The sequence below is a fragment of the Lagenorhynchus albirostris genome, chromosome 8, assembly GCF_949774975.1.
Source record: "Lagenorhynchus albirostris chromosome 8, mLagAlb1.1, whole genome shotgun sequence".
Lineage (NCBI taxonomy): Eukaryota > Metazoa > Chordata > Mammalia > Artiodactyla > Delphinidae > Lagenorhynchus > Lagenorhynchus albirostris.
In genome coordinates this window covers 74,037,413-74,055,072 of record NC_083102.1, presented here as the reverse complement: position 1 = coordinate 74,055,072, position 17,660 = coordinate 74,037,413, and the positions used below count along the sequence as shown (strand labels likewise).

The window sequence follows — 17,660 nt, the reverse complement described above, 5'->3', positions numbered from 1 at the left end:
AGGAACGCATCCTGTGTGGATTTAAAGGAAAAGAGACTCTGTCCTTAGTTCCTGTCCACTGGGTCCACTTTGAGTGAGCCATTCCTTTGAAGGAAGGGTGGATGGTTACCCTTCCCTGTGTAAAATGGCACCTAACCGTGCAACGTCAGATGCCACTGAAGTGTAAGCGTATGAAGAAATATAGAACCCACACTGTATGTTATTTTCCGTCCTAAATTTAAGAACACTTACGCCTAACTAGATGATTTGTTGTTGTTCCTAAAAACCTCGGTCTCATGGTTGCTTTCTCAACGGTAGGGTCAGGCCTCAGATCCATTGCCTATAAAAAGTGGGCTGTATCAGGTCGTGATTGTATCATCCAGACTTATGGTCCTGGTCTGTCCCATGGAGTCATCACAGGGATGGGTCTTTCCATCTGGCTCCTGTTGTATATATAATGGAGGAATCTGTATACCATGTGGGTTAACCAAAACTGCTTATAATAAAAGTATCTTATGTAAAATTATCTGCAAGATAGCAAGCTAGCATAATGACATTAGTCACTGTTATCTTCACACTTTGTACCAGACACGTATGTACTAGGTAATTTACATACAGTATGTCATTTAACCTTCCTGCTAACCTTGTGAAGTTCAGAGAGGCTGAGTGACTTACTCTAGCTTCCCACAGCCAAGCCAGGGAGAGGGCTAGGATTTCATTCCAGTTATATTTGACTCTGGAGCTCCTGCACCTTCCTCCTTGTACATCGTGAGGGAGAAAAGGAGAGGGAAATCCTTTGTCTTACTTGGGATTTCCCGTTGCTGGGTGTCCTTCTGCAGGTCACCAGGCCTGTGTCTATACACGATGTAATTCCACCAGTGGAACTTGACAGACAGGATGCTGCACAACATCTTTGAGTAGATAATGAGATTGATGTGACTGCCCGCCGCCCTCCCCCGCACCTTGTGAAGGAGGAGAATCTAATATGCAGTTGCCCTAGGCTCCTGGTGATGGAAGGACCCACACTCTAATTGTCTCCCACCCCCCAGCCCTCACCCGCCACACACAGACCCCTCATGCGGTTCCCTCGTGTGTGCTCCCAGAGCGCTCTTCTGCTGCGGTCGAGGGCCTCAGAAGGGTAGAGGGCAGGCCTGGGGCAGTGTCTTGTGGGATAAACAGCTGCTGTGAATTCCGAGTTGAGCCAGATGCTATCCTGTACTCGGATGCTTCCCCCACCAGCTTTTTGCACCACCTAAAAATTTCCCATTGGAATCAAAGTTTAGGTGATTTCATCTCCAAAAGATTTCATTTGAAATGGAACATTGTATGGGAAGGATAACATGTGAAACCACTCATATCCACTGTGCTTGTGCATAGATTAGCCTTCGTGGAAAGCAGGAATCATAGCCCTGAATGAATGGAATAGAGAAATAGAAAGTGTTTCTTGGAGAGGGCAGTGGACTACCTGAGTAACCAGTGGGCAGTGCCAGGATAAGGGGCACATTTAGGGAGAAAGTAGGAGGGATAAAAAGCCAAGTGAAAATACCCTTACACCTCCAAATTACTAAGCAGAGATCTGTGTTACTTCCCAACTCGTGGCTCTTTGAATGTCTGCAGTGCAGCCTGGTGTCCATCTGGTCCCAATCTAGCCAGACCAATTCCTGAGAAACCTGGGCTTTCCCCCACCTCAGTGTTTGCATGCACATCATTCATTCAGCCCTTACTGAGTTCCACCCCGTATCCACACTGCGGGTAGGGGGACAATTTGTACCTAAACCTACTCTGAGGAGAATCAAGTCTGTGGAAAAACTTGTGAAGGTCTTTTGTCATTTTTTTAAATTAGGAAACCTTTACATAAATATAAGAATTTGAAAATGCTAGTAATTTATTTTGCAGTTCAAAAAATAGAGACTACTATTTGGATTCTGAAATGTTCCCTTTATCCTGCTATGGCATTTATTTTTGCAAAGTCCCTTTCTTTTTTTTCCCAAGTCATTAACTATTTTAACGTCACTAGCTGTTCAAGTCAGATGGGAGAATTTATATCTTAATTAGAAAATATCAAATATTTTTAAAAGGTGCCAGATAATTTTAATACATTTAACAGTGACAATAGATTTAAAATTGTGGTGGCATTTAATAATTTTACGTCAGATTTTAAGGAAATACTATTATTACCAAACTCATATCCATTTGTATAGGGAAAGCAATTGATACTTTAAAATAATCATCCATTGGGCTTCCCTGGTGGCACAGTGGTTGAGAGTCTGCCTGCCAATGCAGGGGACACGGGTTCGAGCCCTGGTTTGGGAAGATCCCACATGCTGTGGAGCAACTAGGCCCGTGAGCCACAACTACTGAGCCTGCGCGTCTGGAGCCTGTGCTCCGCAACAAGAGAGGCCGCGATGGTGAGAGGCCCGCGCACCGCGATGAAGAGTGGCCCCCGCTTGCCGCAACTAGAGAAAGCCCTCGCACAGAAACGAAGACCCAACACAGCCAAAAATAAAATAAATAAATTTTTAAAAAAACAAACAACAAAAAAACTCTTCCCTTAAAAAAAAATTTTTTAATAATCATCCACCATGGTATAAATGAAGTAACTTATTTTTTTTATTTCCTGTTTAAAATTTTTTTTTTTTTGCTTTCCATGGGCATTTTAATAAAATTTGTAAATGTATGTGTGGGATGAGACTCGTCAAACATATTTTCTGTAAAAGCCATGTCTGTCTTTATTGAAGTGCACTGTGACATTTCTTCTGTTTGTTTTTATACTCACCCTGCTGGCGCATTAATTCTTACCAGAAGCCAGAGTGACTTCAGGGCTTTCACTTTCATTATGTTGTCTGCCCGCGGCAGTGTTTTATAATCAGATTTGTGTGTGCGTGTGTGCGTGTGTGTGTGTGTCGGGGGGGAGGGGCAACTCAGTGAAGTATCATTGATCACATTCTACGGCTTCCAAGGCTGTTTGCTAAATTGGTTGTAACTCACAGAAAGTGAACGGACCAGGGAAAATATTAAGTGCGCTGAGACAAGAGTTTTTTTCTAATGTGGGCTTCTAATGCCTTTCGATAGCCAGACAATTCAGTGCCAAATATTTTGGAACTGACTGAGGATTCTTTTACTTTTGTCTGTCACCTTAGAATCCTTTTGCAGAAAATGAAGAATCACAGCAAAGGTCGATTAGGATTTTGGGAATGAACACTTGGGATATTGCTCTGGAATTAATGAATTTTGATTGGAGCCTCTTCAATTCAATTCACGAGGTGAGTAAGAAGGGAAATGATAAAATAAATGCTTGAGCCAGTATAACTGTGAGTTCTTTTTGAAGAATATTTGTTTGTGTCTGGGTTTTAAGAAGATCCATTATCTGGTGATCTAGTTATGCTTTAGGATACCGTGGCCCCAAAATATTTGGGGACTTTAAATATATTAAAAGACTGACCCAAACCTAGGAAAATCAGAATACATGATCATGCTTTATTTGCACCTAATATTGTTCAGTCGGATAGTTGTGTTAATGTAGTGTAAATATGCTATTTTTTTGTTTGAAAACGTATTCATATATATATATATATATGTACATATATATATATATATGAAGGTCTAATGGGGTGGAAGAGACATTTTATATTTGATACCTTTGATATTGACATTTTTATTTTTCCATGAGCTTTACAGAGCTTTACAGTACTTATATGAGAAACACATTTATGTATGTACCTACATGCACACACACTCACACATTCCCAAGAACATTCTATACACTTAGACTATGCTGCAAGACTTCAAGTACTCTATTGAAAATTTTGAGATGTATTTCAAATTTGTATGCCCATCAACCTCTCCCTTGAGGACAGGTTAAACATTTATAAAACAGTAGATGCGGGGCAACATGCTACTGACATTTGATGAATAAATGTAGCTGGTGGAAAGGCTCACAGAAATCAGGAGATGAAAAACGAGGCAGCTCTGTGCTACAATATGTTGCATTTACTTTGCTGTGTAGTGAAATGTTTCAATACAAGAAGGCCTTTCCTCCTGAAGAAGGAACTCGTGCCCAATTTAGGGACCCCCAAGCTTCACTTTCACTTTGGAACGTTTTTTAAATGTCCTCATATTTTCTCACTGACAACATTCCAACCTGATGATCTAAAGTTGAGCAAGTAGGGAACTCGTTCAAGCTAAATGACTTGTGACTTTGCAAATGGTAGTAGAGTGGGATGTGTCCCTGCTTATGTGCTTATGCAATAGGAGAATGTGAATTACTCCTGTAAAATATACACGCACACCCCTCCGGTTAGAAACACATCTCTTCCACTGCTTTGCATATGGTCAGTCTATGTCACTAGTTACTGGTCTGACTCGATTTTGTCAGTTTTGTACCTTGTCCTAATCTTGCTGTCTTTCTGTGATTTGACAATGTCTTATGTCAGTGGTTCTCAAAGAGCGGGTACCCAGACCAGCATCATCAGCACCCCTGGGAGCTTGTTAGAAATGCAGATTTTGGCCAGAGCACAGACCTACTGACCCAGAAAATCTGGAGGGTGGGGCCCAGCAATCTGTGCTTTAACAGGCCTCCAGGTGACTTGGATTCACACTGAAATGTAAGAACCCTTGTCTAGAGAACCTACCTGTGAGGGTCTAACGTAATGATAGTCATTTGCACTTGAAGTTGCTCATAGAACAAGTTTGGGAAGTTTGGATTCGATTCAGCCTGTGACTTAAACTTTAGAATGTCTTAGGTTTTCACGAAAAGTGTCATCCTTGCATTCTAAAAAATTACAGTTATGTAAGTCTTCTGCGTGAAGGCTTTTCTGGAAGATAAATTATCTTGAATTTAATATTTTGTTATATCTAACATGTTATGATATGACAGTGCCTACCTGAAGTAGCTCTTAAAAATGAATTGAATTTTGTATCAACTTGACTCTGTGCTACAACGATAAACAATTGTATGAATACATTGTCTTTCAGCAAGAGCTGATCTACTTCACGTTCAGCAGACAAGGAAGTGGGGATCACACAGTGAACCTGAGCCTCCTACTCCAGAGATGCAATGAGGTCCAGCTCTGGGTGGCCACGGAGATTCTGCTCTGCAGCCAGCTGGGCAAGAGAGTGCAGCTGGTGAAAAAATTCATCAAAATTGCTGCTCAGTGAGTTTCTAGTGGTAAAAGAATGCAGTTCTTCTCCTCTCTTTGAGAGGGTACATTATTTTCCTTGTGATGATAAGAAGGGATGAGATGCAAAAGGGTACTATTGAGTTAAGTGACCAAATGATTGAAAAGGTCTCTTTTTGAATATTTCTCTCTTCGCCTTTGAAGTATTTATATCTTAAAGTAAAGGTCAAAATACTAGACCAAAGCACTCTGCTCTGTGCTGTAGAAAAAAGCAGGCAGTGCACACATGCCCCATCGTGCGGCTAAATTACCCTTGTAGCCAGGTGAGCTACAGTAGGTTAGGAAAATGGGGGAAGGTGATGTGAGGGGGGTGAGAACCATTGAAAGTCAGATGCATTTCAAGATTCTGCTTTTGGCTCCTTGATGCCCAGAGTATGAACTTTGCAAACTCCTTAGCAGGCCCTGCACTGTCTGGTCACACCTGGCCTCTGAGCCTCACCCCATGCTGCAGCCACTCTGAATGGCTCTCCCTTGCCCATGCACACCATCATCCAAGCCTGGACATGTGTTGTTAGCTCTGCCAAGAATGGCCACTTCTACCCAGCAAATTGCTATCCTTCTTCAAGACCTAGGTCATATGTTGCTTCCTTCCTAAAATCATCCCTGACTTTCAAATGCAGGGTCAACTCCTTCTTACCCTGACCTCCCCCTACCATGCACACGGTTTTTTTCTCCTTTTTTAAAAAACTTCTTTATTATTATTGATTAAACTTACTTTTTTTTTTTTTTTTGCGATACGCGGGCCTCTCACTGCTGTGGTCTTTCCCGTTGAGGAGCACAGGCTCCGGACGCACAGGCTCAGCGGCCATGGCTCACGGGCCCAGCCGCTCCGCGGCATGTGGGATCTTCCCGGACCGGGGCACGAACCCGTGTCCCCTGCATCGGCAGGCGGATTCTCAACCACTGCCCCACCAGGGAAGCCCTAAACTTACCTTTTTATATAGAATTCCTTCAGTGGACTGTGTTGGCTTCCAAAGGACAGGGACCATTTCTAATCAATCACTGTACCTGGGGTGCCTGGTACTGAACTCGGTAAATAGCAGTGACTCAGTAAAGTCGGTTGAATGACATTCTAGTGACTTCCTGGGAGCATCTCTTAAAATACCAGATGAATATTCTGAAACCACTCTTGGGACAGCTTCCCAACGGAAACAGGCAACATGAATCAAAATCTTTCCCAGTTCCTTCTACCTTCCAGTCTTCCCATTTTTTTTCCTTTGGTTTTCAAAGTAGTTTTTATATCAAACCGTTTCTGAGTACATGTCAGTGTAATATATTTAGGAAATATGTATTGATCACTCATTAATGTTTGCACATCCATGCAGGGTATTGTGGGGAGATCAGAGTGAGCCTGCACCCAATCGGCTGGGGGGATACTTTCTATAACTCAAATGTCTAATTTTCAAAATGGAACCTGAGGGTGCCCTATTATGAGATGAATTTCTTTCAGGGGCTTTAGAGGATGGGAAGCTTATATGCCAAGGGTGTGGGAAAGGAGGATTAGAAAACCATTTGGAAGAAAGTAGCATTTTGAATTCTGGGTATGAATTCGAAAGAGCACACTGTCCGTGGAGGTCAGACTCATGAGAGAGAAGCAAAGCGGTTCATTGGAGGCAGAGAGCATGTGGTCAGAGAAAGGAACCGCATCCAGTTTGGCCAGAGCGGAAGGTATTTGTAAGGAAGTTGTGGGAGACTGATCTAAAAAGGAAGATGGGACCAAATCGTAAAGGATGTTGAATTTCAGAATGAAAAGTTTAGACTGAATTGAGAAGGTGGTAGGGATTCTTTGAAAGTTTTTGTGCCGGAGATGGATACGATCCAAGTTGTCCCTCAGGAAGGTTGATCTGAAAGTAGCACCTAGACTGAACTGTCGGTGAGGAGACCCCAGAAGCAGGATATTTTGTCTACTTAGGTGAGAGATAATGGCGGTTCCCGACCTGGTGTTTGATGTGTCTGGTGGTGGAAGGAGAGATAGATAACAGATATGCCTAAATCTTGGACTACTTTTAAGATGAATGCTCCTTTTTTGTTTGTTAGGCCGGTACATTTTCTATAATAGCCTGTGACATTCTTAAATGTGAGGCTCTTTGGGATCAAAAACTTTCTTATAAATGCCAGTTGCTTGGTGAAATGGGACGTGAATGTCCTAAGGAGTAAAATGACACCACATAGCTTAGTTCCCAGTATAGGATTATATCTGTCCTCAGGGAAATGAAATATGTCTATTCACATCTTCTCCATATGGCCCCATGCTCTTGAATTGTTTGCTGTACTGGTCTCTATCCCTGGCCCATAGAATAGAATGCCAACAGAAACACAAAGTTAAATTCTTCATAATCATACTGGTAGGAGTAGCCAAGAGAAAACAATCATGTCGGTGATCAGGAAATGTCTTCCCTGCCTAAGGCATCCTATTTGCATATTCATGTTTCCTTCCTTCTTACCAGTCCCATCCCCCCACCTCTGTGGGTTGAGTGGATTTTATTTCCTTACACAAAGGAGTGTTAGACTGACACTAAACTGGAATGTTTTAGTGTCAGTCTGTTCTTACCTTGAAATGAACGAACCTTGGTAAAGGAAGATTCCAGATGGGAATGGTAACCCATATTTGTACTGTATCAATTCGTCTTATAGAGAAATCATTTCTATATTAATTCTTTTTTTCTTTTTACAGATTCAGATGTTAGGTATATGTGGGTTTTTGTTTTCGTTTTTTTAATTTTAGGTATGACTAAAAAAGAGATCTGAACCAGAAAAATTGTTTATAGGGAGGTAAAAGATAAAAAGATGAGACTTTTATCTAAGATTTTGTGTAGATAAATGATTCTGAATACGAAGAAGAAGAATAAACTTTTTATAATGACTAATAATAAAATGACTTCCCCGAAAAGTCTTGTTTTCAGCTCCGGCAGTTGCTGTCTGAAAGGTTTGCTGTATACTCTGCATTTGAGTGATGGGCAGAGTATAAAAATGTCTGGTGGGCCATGACAGAACCAGTGGGGCTTCCATCATGCAGTAAGGTGGGAGGACTGGGAATAAGGGGAGGGCATCCAGTGCCTCTGGCATAGGAATGGGGCACTTCTCGCTGACCTCAGCGTCTTGGCGGGGGAGCCTGGCATCATCTCATCAAGAGATGGAGCTGACTCAAGTCTCTTCTGGCTGGTGTGAACTTGCCAGGGTGTGATGAGACAGAAGGGGCGGAATGAGGGAAGAGAGTGGCGGAAGGGAAGCAGAGTTGTAGTGCTGATGCCTTTAGGCACCAGTTTCTCAGAAACAGGAAGATTTCTGAACCATAGACCAGGGAAGTGTCCTGTTTGTTTGTTCATGGAATATACCAAGCAGGGTCTACCCAGGAGACAGTTGGCAGAAACCAGCGAAAGGGGCCAGTTAGACTGAATTTCAGGTCCTCTTGCCTACCGGGGAACTATAGGCAGAGTCCAAAGCTGGACAGGAAAACTGAAAGGAACAGACCATGCCTAGTGGAGACTCAGCCGTGAGGGGCTTGCAGGACTGTGTTCACCCAGGTATTCTGGACACTAGGTGCATAGGCAGCAGTGCCTTTCCTGGTTCCCCTGTTAATGGAGCTAGAATTTCCAAAATGCTCGCAAATGGCTGACCCCCACTGCTTTGGTACCCACGCGCAGCTGTACTGGGCAGTGTCCAGTCCATGAGGCTGGCTCTGGGAGCAGGCAGGTTTAGGCAGGACCGGCCAGGGCGCAGCCACCTCTATATATTACCACTTTAAGAGCCGAAAACAGTTTCCTGGTTCTGAATCAATGCTCCTGTACACACCTGTGCGACTGGAAATCAGTATAGTTTTGAGAGACAGAAGTTTTTAATATGTGTTGAGAACCTTTAAAGTCATCATAGCTTTTGATCAATCATGTAATGACTGGAAGTCTAACTTAATTTTAGAAAATCATAAATACAGTAAGAAGTTTTTTTCACAGAAGGCATTTATTGTAGCATTTTACGTTGATTTGAATTGTATTGAATTGAAAATAGATTAAATGTCTACAAGGGAATAAGTAAACAAATTATGAAATACGTTTTTGATGAAGTGTTCCATAACATTAATGGTAACAGTGAAGAATCCATAATATATTATATAACATGGTATAAAACCGAGAACTCGGGATGCAGAGTTGTATATACAGTGTTCCCAAATTCCATTTGAGACATTGATGGAGATGTCATGGAAGAGATGACATGTGAGGGCAGCTCGATCAACACACACTAGGGACTTTTTATGCCTCTGGCTTACTGCTAAGCACTTTCATCTTTTTTCACATTAAGTCAGGGTAATTTTTAAATTTTTAAATCTTTCCTCAGAGAAGTCATTTTCTAATACATCCCAGATTAAGGAATATCTGGAATTCACAGGCTGTTCCGGCCAACCTGGAGGCCCACCCTCCCTCTGCTGTATCAAGCCCCTCTGCTGGCTTTGAAAATTAATGGAGTTTTGACTGATTAAGTTGAAGGGCAAGATTGACGTTCTGCAGAGCATATAACCTTCCAGAGTGAATGGAGCTCAACATGGTCTTATTTTGCATTTTATTTCCTTTATTCCTTAAATGAGAGATGTGAGTCAGCGTCCCCATAATATATGCCGTATTTTAAATACATACATAACATAGTAGCTATTTTGTTGAGAGCAAAGAAAATATGTCTAAATGTAACGGGAGAGGGCCCTGTGAGGTAAGAGGGTCTTGTTTCTCAAAAAAGAAAGACAACATACAGATTAAAGATACAGAATCAGGGGCTGTTCTAATGAGTATGGGATATATACAGAAATATGAATGTAAGAGCTTTCAGTTAAAACTGTCAATGCATCCAAAATAGATTTTTAAAAGGGAGGAATCTTTTGAAGTATCCAGAGGGTATCAAGAACACAGATCTTTTCCTAAAGGTAAGGAAGCATTTGGAATCCTTTCATTTGTGTTGAGGGGATACCGCCCCATCCGACAGGGACAGTCGAGGCTGTGTAGGTCACAGAGCAGAGTTCAACCCTGCCCTAGAGGTTGAACTCTGTGGCCTGGGAGAGTCTTGGCAGCTTTATCTTTTGTGATCGTCTGGTGAAAGGACGTTGCCTCAGAGTGCCTTCTGCTTTCTTTTATTCCATAGCTGCAAAGCCCAGAGAAACCTGAATTCTTTCTTTGCTATTGTGATGGGTCTCAACACTGCTTCTGTCAGCCGGCTGTCCCAGACCTGGGAGGTGAGCCCTGGGGGTCCATACGGAGGGTGGAGTTGGGGAAAAATAAAACTGAACGGGAAGTGGTCCAGCTAACAGTCTTTATTTAAAATAAACGGTTTAAATGAGATATGTAGCACTAGAAGAAAATGTTAAAAAATTAGTGTCTCAAGTCGTCAGGAGCTATTTTCATCAAATGGTCTTCAAAATGGTTCTATAATATATATGAAAGAAACACAACTTGTAAAATGCTTCCCAGCTAGAATTAGTTTTCTGCTTTTCTCCCGTGATGGCATTGTTACAGTTCCATGTTGGTCATTTCAAAAGCTCACCTGTGTGTCCAGAAGCAGATTTGCAGAGATGCTAATGAATTTAAGCTACCAGTCTTCTCACTTGTGGGGCCTCTGGCAGTATGTTCATGTGAATGATGGATATCTTTACAAAATCTGCGGAAGTAATTTTGTATTCCTTTTTCCTAAAGAGGACTCACAAAATGTTTTCAGTTTCGGGCCTCCCCAGTCCTGGCTCTGCCTGTCAGGGCTGTATGATGAAGGCTGTTTGGGTTCGAGGTGGGAGAGAGCCACTCAAGTTAGCGCACGTCCTGAAACGTGGACTCTGAGGGTCTGCGTGGGAAGAATGGAAACTGGGGTGTCCCTAAATGTAGCCAGACACGGATGTTGGGCCCTCTGCCTCCCCCATGACTCCAACGCCTTCTTTCTTTGGGCTTTCGTTTCTTTCTCTCTCCATTCGCTACTGACTGTGTACCTAATTCCCCGTACCATTTCTCTCTCTCGTCCTTTCTCTCTCACCGTCAAGTCTTCTCCCTTACGGGTCCAGCCTGCTGTGGCTCGCTGCGGCTCCCTCGGCCTCTCCCCACCCTCTCAGATTCAGCTGTTCTTCCTGCCTACCCTGCACTCTTCATGGTCCCCCGTTCACAATCCTGCAGGAGAGAAGCTGACAGGCCGACTGTTGTTTTTCTCACATTCCATCTCAGCGACGGTCTGTGGGCAGCTTTGGGGTTCACCTTCTTTGCGTCAGGGGCCACACTCTGATGGAATGTGCGGTGGTGACCTGAGGGTCAAGGTCAGTGCTCCTTAAAGGGGTTCAAAAGAAAAGCGACAAAAGGCTTGCATCTCTGGTTAAGCAAACCAGATGCGCACACACTTCACGAGATTCAAGGAGGTGGGCAAAAAAAGCCACAGTTGATCAGAGCAGGAGGAAAACAAGTGGCTAGCAAGGGTCCGGGGAGGAGAGTGGAATTTTAAATTATACACAGAAAGAAGGCTTGATCTGCAAACATTGAAAGGAGAACAATTCAGTGAAATTCACATAGTGTGTATTTCACGTGCACAGTGACCGCCTGCCACGTGCGCAGCTCTGCATCAGTGCCGTGGCAGGTGGAACGTGGCCAGATTAGCACAGGGTGTGCTGTGGTCAAGGAGGTCTTGAACCGGTTCCAGGCGGACCCCAGCAGAGCAATGGAGGAATCATGCTGTCTCAGGGTGGCTGAGAAGCCTTAAGCAGCAGGGCCTTGGAAGTTGAGTCGGGAGTTGCTGGGGGCATTGGGGTGGGCCTCCCTCGCAGAGGTGAGCTCCGTGTCTCTAGGCCTGGAAAGTGATCGCACTGTCCTGAATAGGCAGTATAGGAAAAGAAGTCGGTTTAAGGAACTAAGACAGAGGTCAACAGACATTCTGGGGAAAGAGCCAGAGAGTGAATACTTTTAGGCTGTGCAGGCCATGTGGTCTCCACCGCTGTGACTTGACTCTGTCATTGAGGTGCAAGAGCAGCTATGGTTAGTTGATAAATGGTGAGCATGGCAGTGCTCCAGTAAAACTTTATTTGCAAAAGCAGACGGTCAGATTTGGCCCCCGGCTGACCCCTGGAGTAGACAAGTTTGGCTTTAGGTATGTTGAGTTTGAGATGACACCGGGATATTCGTGTGGAATATCCAACAGACTAAGATACGCAGCTCAGAGGAGCAACTGCCATCAGTTGCAGGTGTCTGTGTTTTACCTTTTCTCATTTGATTTGTCTTTTATTAATTAATAAAATTTATTATTAATTTATTAATACACGTGTATTGGTGTGTGTGACAGTAGCTGCCAGATCACACAGCCTGTGTGCTGTCCAGATGCAAAATTATCAATGTGATCATTTTGAATAATTTAAAAGTCTGTTGTGGGGTCTACCTCATTATTCTGATTTGTTTTAGAAACAGAAAATCTCACAAATCTTCTAGAACAGTCATAAGTGTTAATAGCTGGAGTTTGCTGAGCACCGACCACGGACTGTACACTTCCTGTGAGTTATCTCCATTTCAGGCAGACAACGTGGAGACTCACTGCAGACGCACAGCTAGAAAGGGGCAGAATTCAAATTCAGAGTGACTTACTCTGAGGCATCTAGCTTTTCACTTCACCATGTTAAAGGAAGGCTGGGGTTTCCCTGGTGGTGCAGTGGTTGTATGCTAACACATATATATGGAATCTAAGGAAAAAAAAAAAAAAGTTCATGAAGAACCTAGGGGTAAGACGGGAATAAAGACACAGACCTACTAGAGGATGGACTTGAGGATATGGGGAGGGGGAGGGGGAGGCTGTGACGAGGTGAGAGAGTGGCATGGACATATATACACTACCAAGCGTAAAGTGGATAGCTAGTGGGAAGCAGCCGCATAGCACAGGGAGATCAGCTAGGTGGTTTGTGACCGCCTAGAGGGGTGGGATAGGGAGGGTGGGAGGGAGGGAGACGCAGGAGGGAAGAGATATGGGAACATGTGTATAGGTATAACTGATTCACTTTGTTATAAAGCAGAAACTAACACACCATTGTAAAGCAATTATACTCCAAGAAAGATGTTAAAAAAAAAAAAAAGCGAATCCTCCTGCCAATGCAGGAGACACGGGTTCGACCCCTGGTCCGGGAAGATCCCACATGCCACGGAGCAGCTAAGCCCGTGCACCACAACTACTGAGCCTGCACTCTAGAGCCCATTAGCCACAACTACTGATCCTGCACTCTACAGCCCATGCTCTGCAACAAGAGAAGCCGCTGCAATGAGAAGCCCGCGCACCACAATGAAGAGTAGCCCCTGCTCGCCGCAACCAGAGGAAGCCTGCACGCAGCAATGAAGACCCAGCACAGCCAAAAATAAATAAATTTATTAATACATAAATAAATAAAGGCAGGCTGGAAAATTCCAGGCCCTTCTTCCTTAGGCCCAAATTTTTATTTGGGAAGATGACCTATGTTTCCATCCTCTGTGAATCTTCATGCCACCAGTTGGTGTGATCTTTACAGTTCAGTGATTCTATCCATCAAAGTGCAGGCTTCATCATTTAGGGTTTTCAGGGGCTTTCACTATTTAGCCCTCTGCTGTGAAACATAATTATATCATTTATACAAAAAGCATCAACCAACGTTATTATTTCCCACTCAGCAAGACTGTTTAAGAAGGTGAGAGCAGGGCTTCCCTGGTGGAGCAGTGGTTAAGAATCCACCTGCCAATGCAGGGGACACGGGTTCGATCCCTGGTCCGGGAAGACCCCACATGCCGCGGAGCAACTAAGCCCATGGGCCACAACTACTGAGCCTGCACTCTAGAGCCCACGAGCCACAACTACTGAGCCCACATGCTGCAACTACTGAAGCCCACGTGCCTAGAGCCCGTGCTCCACAACAAGAGAAACCACCGCCGTGAGAGAAGCCCATGCACCGCAATGAAGAGTAGCCCCCGCTCTCCACAACTAGAGAAAACCTACTTACAGCAACGGAGAACCAAAGCAGCCAAAAATAATAAGTTAAAAAAAGAAAAAAAAGGTGAGAGCATTTGTCAGAGGTAAGATACAGAACCAAAATCCAAGTTTTTATTAAAAGATCACCAGTGTGTGGAATGTTTAACCAGCTGGATTCCCGATTCATGTGGCTGTTACTTATTTTAAACTGGGAATGATGAAAACTGCATAATGAGAAGCAATCAGGGTAGAACCAGATGATAGAGCTATTTATGTTCAGAAATGTGACAGATATAACACAACTTAATGAACATTTCCCTTAGTGCCTCTCAAAATAACTGACTTCTTTTGACCTTTTCTTTTTTGTTTGTTTGTTTTTAGAAAATCCCTGGGAAGTTTAAGAAACTTTTTTCTGAACTTGAAAGTTTAACGGTAAGTAGTTGAGCCGGAGTAGACTTATTCTTCAAACCGATTGCTGGTGTCCAATTTCTTTCTAGACTTCAGTAGTCGGTATCTGCACTCTACCGTGTCAGGTAGCTTAGACTAGTTCACTTGTGTATGAAAATGTAGCTTTGCTTCTTACGGAGTGAAGCAAGTTAACACTTCTTCCTCTCCATGGAAAAAGGTAGTGAGAATGGTCCTCTTGGTATGATATTCAGAAGGCAGATTTTTAAGTATACTCAATTTTCAGTCTCTTTTCAGATCACAATAAAACTGTTCTCTTGTTTTCTCTGCATTATCTGTGCATTATGAGGGCAGTTTTTCTTTGCAGTGTGCTTAACAAAAGGCTGTGGGGTTACCTCATGGTAGAAACTATGGAGAAGAAACTGTACTTAAGGAACCTGTTTGAGGGAAGAATAATAGGGCAATCAAAAGGTGTCTGTCCTTTGCAGTCATTTCCCATTATTGTCAACCAATAACTTGACTTTCATTCATTGCCTAGATTTCCTGCCCTAATTTGGTGAGTTTATTCTCCTAGGAAACCTTTATCTACTTTGTTCTTAGGGAGAACCACTCTATATCTAAATCATGTTCAAATGGTATAGTAAAAGTGGATTTAGAATTGTTTCTATAGCGCATTGATTTTTCTTTCTCTTTGTAATCTTCTTGGTTCGGCAGGATCCTTCCCTGAATCACAAAGCCTACCGAGATGCATTCAAAAAGATGAAGCCGCCCAAAATCCCTTTCATGCCCTTATTGCTTAAAGGTAATGGTTTTCTATCTTTTATGCTATGTAATTCCATCTTCCAGAAATTTAGCACTCTACAGAGGGCTAGAAAAGGAATCTCAGTTTATTTCTTTAAAGTAATTTTGACATTCAGACCTAACTGTGTTGACTTGTGATTGTTTTTCAAATGTTCAATTATTTTTGAAATGCTTAAAATACTTAATTGTACTTAAGCAGACATCAAAGTGTTTTCGATTGACTCACAGAACTTGGCACTGGAAACGTTTGTGTTTTTACTTTACTCTGCTTTAAGCATCGTCTTATTTGAGTCTACAGTTCACTTAATTCAACCAAGCATAAGGCTGGCATAAAGAATCCAAACAGTGATCAGTCACGGTCTACGTTTGCAGCTTAAATTTCAGAGATTCAACCCGTGGCCTGCTGCTGTGTGAGAAGTACCTTTGGTCAACCCAGGCAGTGTAGTGTATGAACAGTTTTGGTAGGGAATGTACTTTCTTCTTTCCAGGAGTGAATCCAGTTGGGAAGGTATCTGACAGCTCCAAGTTAGTCGACTCACTTGTCTTCTGTAGAGAGCGCCAGATCATTCATCATGAAACATGTTAGTTAAATTTACTAACGATCTCAGGGGTCTCTTTCAGACCCAGGGGATTAATGAAAGGGAAGTTCCTTTTCATCTGGCCTATGCTCCTGACGTTTAGTATATCTGTGTGCTTTCCAGGAAAAGCGGGTTGGTCATTTTTCTTGGCTGTGTTTTGATTCTTTCCAAGGGATTATAGGAATACTCTTTTATATTGCCTTCACCCTTCAGAAGCTTGTAAATTCTGCTGGCTCAGTCCCCGGTGCCTACAGCCATAAATGTGATTCTGGAAGTGAAATACCTGGGAACTGGATTGCTGGTTGGCCTGGCCGTCTCCTCCCTCACCTCCCCCCATCACCAGCCCCACTGGCAGTGAAGCTGATGCTCCCTTTTCGGCTTCTCTCAAGAACAGCCAGAGCTTGGAGAAGTGTTGAGTTGCTATGCATCCCTGCAGCTATTTATTCAATCTTCATCTAGTATAAAGCAAGACTTTCTGGGAAACAATAATGGATTAGGACAGTTGAGAGTCACACAGAATGCTTCCTTCGAGCTCAAAAGGTTCTGCGAAATGTAAATGGATGAAATAAGGAGAGATTGTAAAGCCAGAATACCAACTTAAAAGTTCATTTAATTTTTCATGTTTATTTCTAAGATAAGTTTATTCAGTCTCCTGATTTTTATTTAAAATAAAACACCAGCTGGAGAGCGGGGGTGGTGGCCTGTGGGAAGTGACACTTAGAATTATTTAGACACAAAGAGGAAAACTAGGAAGCGAAGACAGATCTGGGAAAGGAATTGATTTTAGGAAGACAAAATTTTGAAACAGTGGATGTTTTTAAGGTAATGAGAAAACAGTCGACAATGTCCCGTTAACTTAATTAGATATGAGCTGAGCTTTCTGCTATACATTAGTGGTTTTTCCCCCAAGGTACTTAATGCAGTCAGGTGCCTCACACTTACGTCTTAGCTTGGATGCAATTTTCTGCTATACTGAGTTTATCTAGACCTCTTTGTCGGCAGCAAAACAAATCTCCCTTTTTTCTTTTGTCTGTGTGTGTGTGTGTTTAAATTTTTTTTTTAATAAATAGGTTTTTTCTATTTTTTTGTATACAGCAGGTGCTTGTTAGTCATCAATTTTATGCACATCAGTGTATACATGTCAATCCCAAACTCCCAATTCATCCCACCACCACCACCACCACCACCACCCCGCCGCTTTCCTGCCTTGGTGTCCATATGTTTGTTCTCTACATCTGTGTCTCTATTTCTGCCCTGCAAACCGGTTCATCTGTACCATTTTTCTAGGTTCCACATATATGCGTTAATATACGATATTTGTTTTTCTCTTTCTGACATACTTCACTCTGTATGACAGTCTCTAGATCCATCCATGTCTCAACAAATGACCCAGTTTCATTCCTTTTTATGGCTGACTAATATTCCATTGTATATATGTACCACATCTTCTTTATCCATTCGTCTGTCGATGGGCATTTAGGTTGCTTCCATGACCTGGGTATTGTAAATAGTGCTGCAATGAACATTGGGGTGCGTGTGTCTTTTTGAATTATGGTTTTCTCAGGGTATATGCCCAGTAGTGGGATTGCTGGGTCATATGCTAATTCTATTTTTAGCTTTTTAAGGACCCTCCATACTGTTCTCCATAGTGGCTGTATCAGTTTACATTCCCACCAACAGTGCAAGAGGGTTCCCTTTTCTGCACACCCTCTCCAGCATTTATTGTTTGTAGATTTACTGATGATGCCCATTCTAACTGGTGTGAGGTGGTACCTCATTGTAGTTTTGATTTGCA

General features: G+C 42.7%; 1 protein-coding gene across 4 annotated transcripts in view; it reads left to right on the top strand.

The window, feature by feature from the left end:
* The window catches only part of RAPGEF5 (Rap guanine nucleotide exchange factor 5), a 216,591-nt gene that overhangs the window by 182,662 nt on the left and 16,269 nt on the right, over window positions 1–17,660 (top strand). For all 4 annotated transcript variants that reach the window (XM_060157140.1, XM_060157138.1, XM_060157139.1 and 1 more), the window contains 5 exons: window positions 3,120–3,242; window positions 4,954–5,132; window positions 10,281–10,371; window positions 14,463–14,513; window positions 15,201–15,288. In XM_060157140.1, the coding sequence (XP_060013123.1) occupies window positions 3,120–3,242; window positions 4,954–5,132; window positions 10,281–10,371; window positions 14,463–14,513; window positions 15,201–15,288 (532 nt within the window). The remainder of the gene's footprint in view (window positions 1–3,119; window positions 3,243–4,953; window positions 5,133–10,280; window positions 10,372–14,462; window positions 14,514–15,200; window positions 15,289–17,660) is intronic.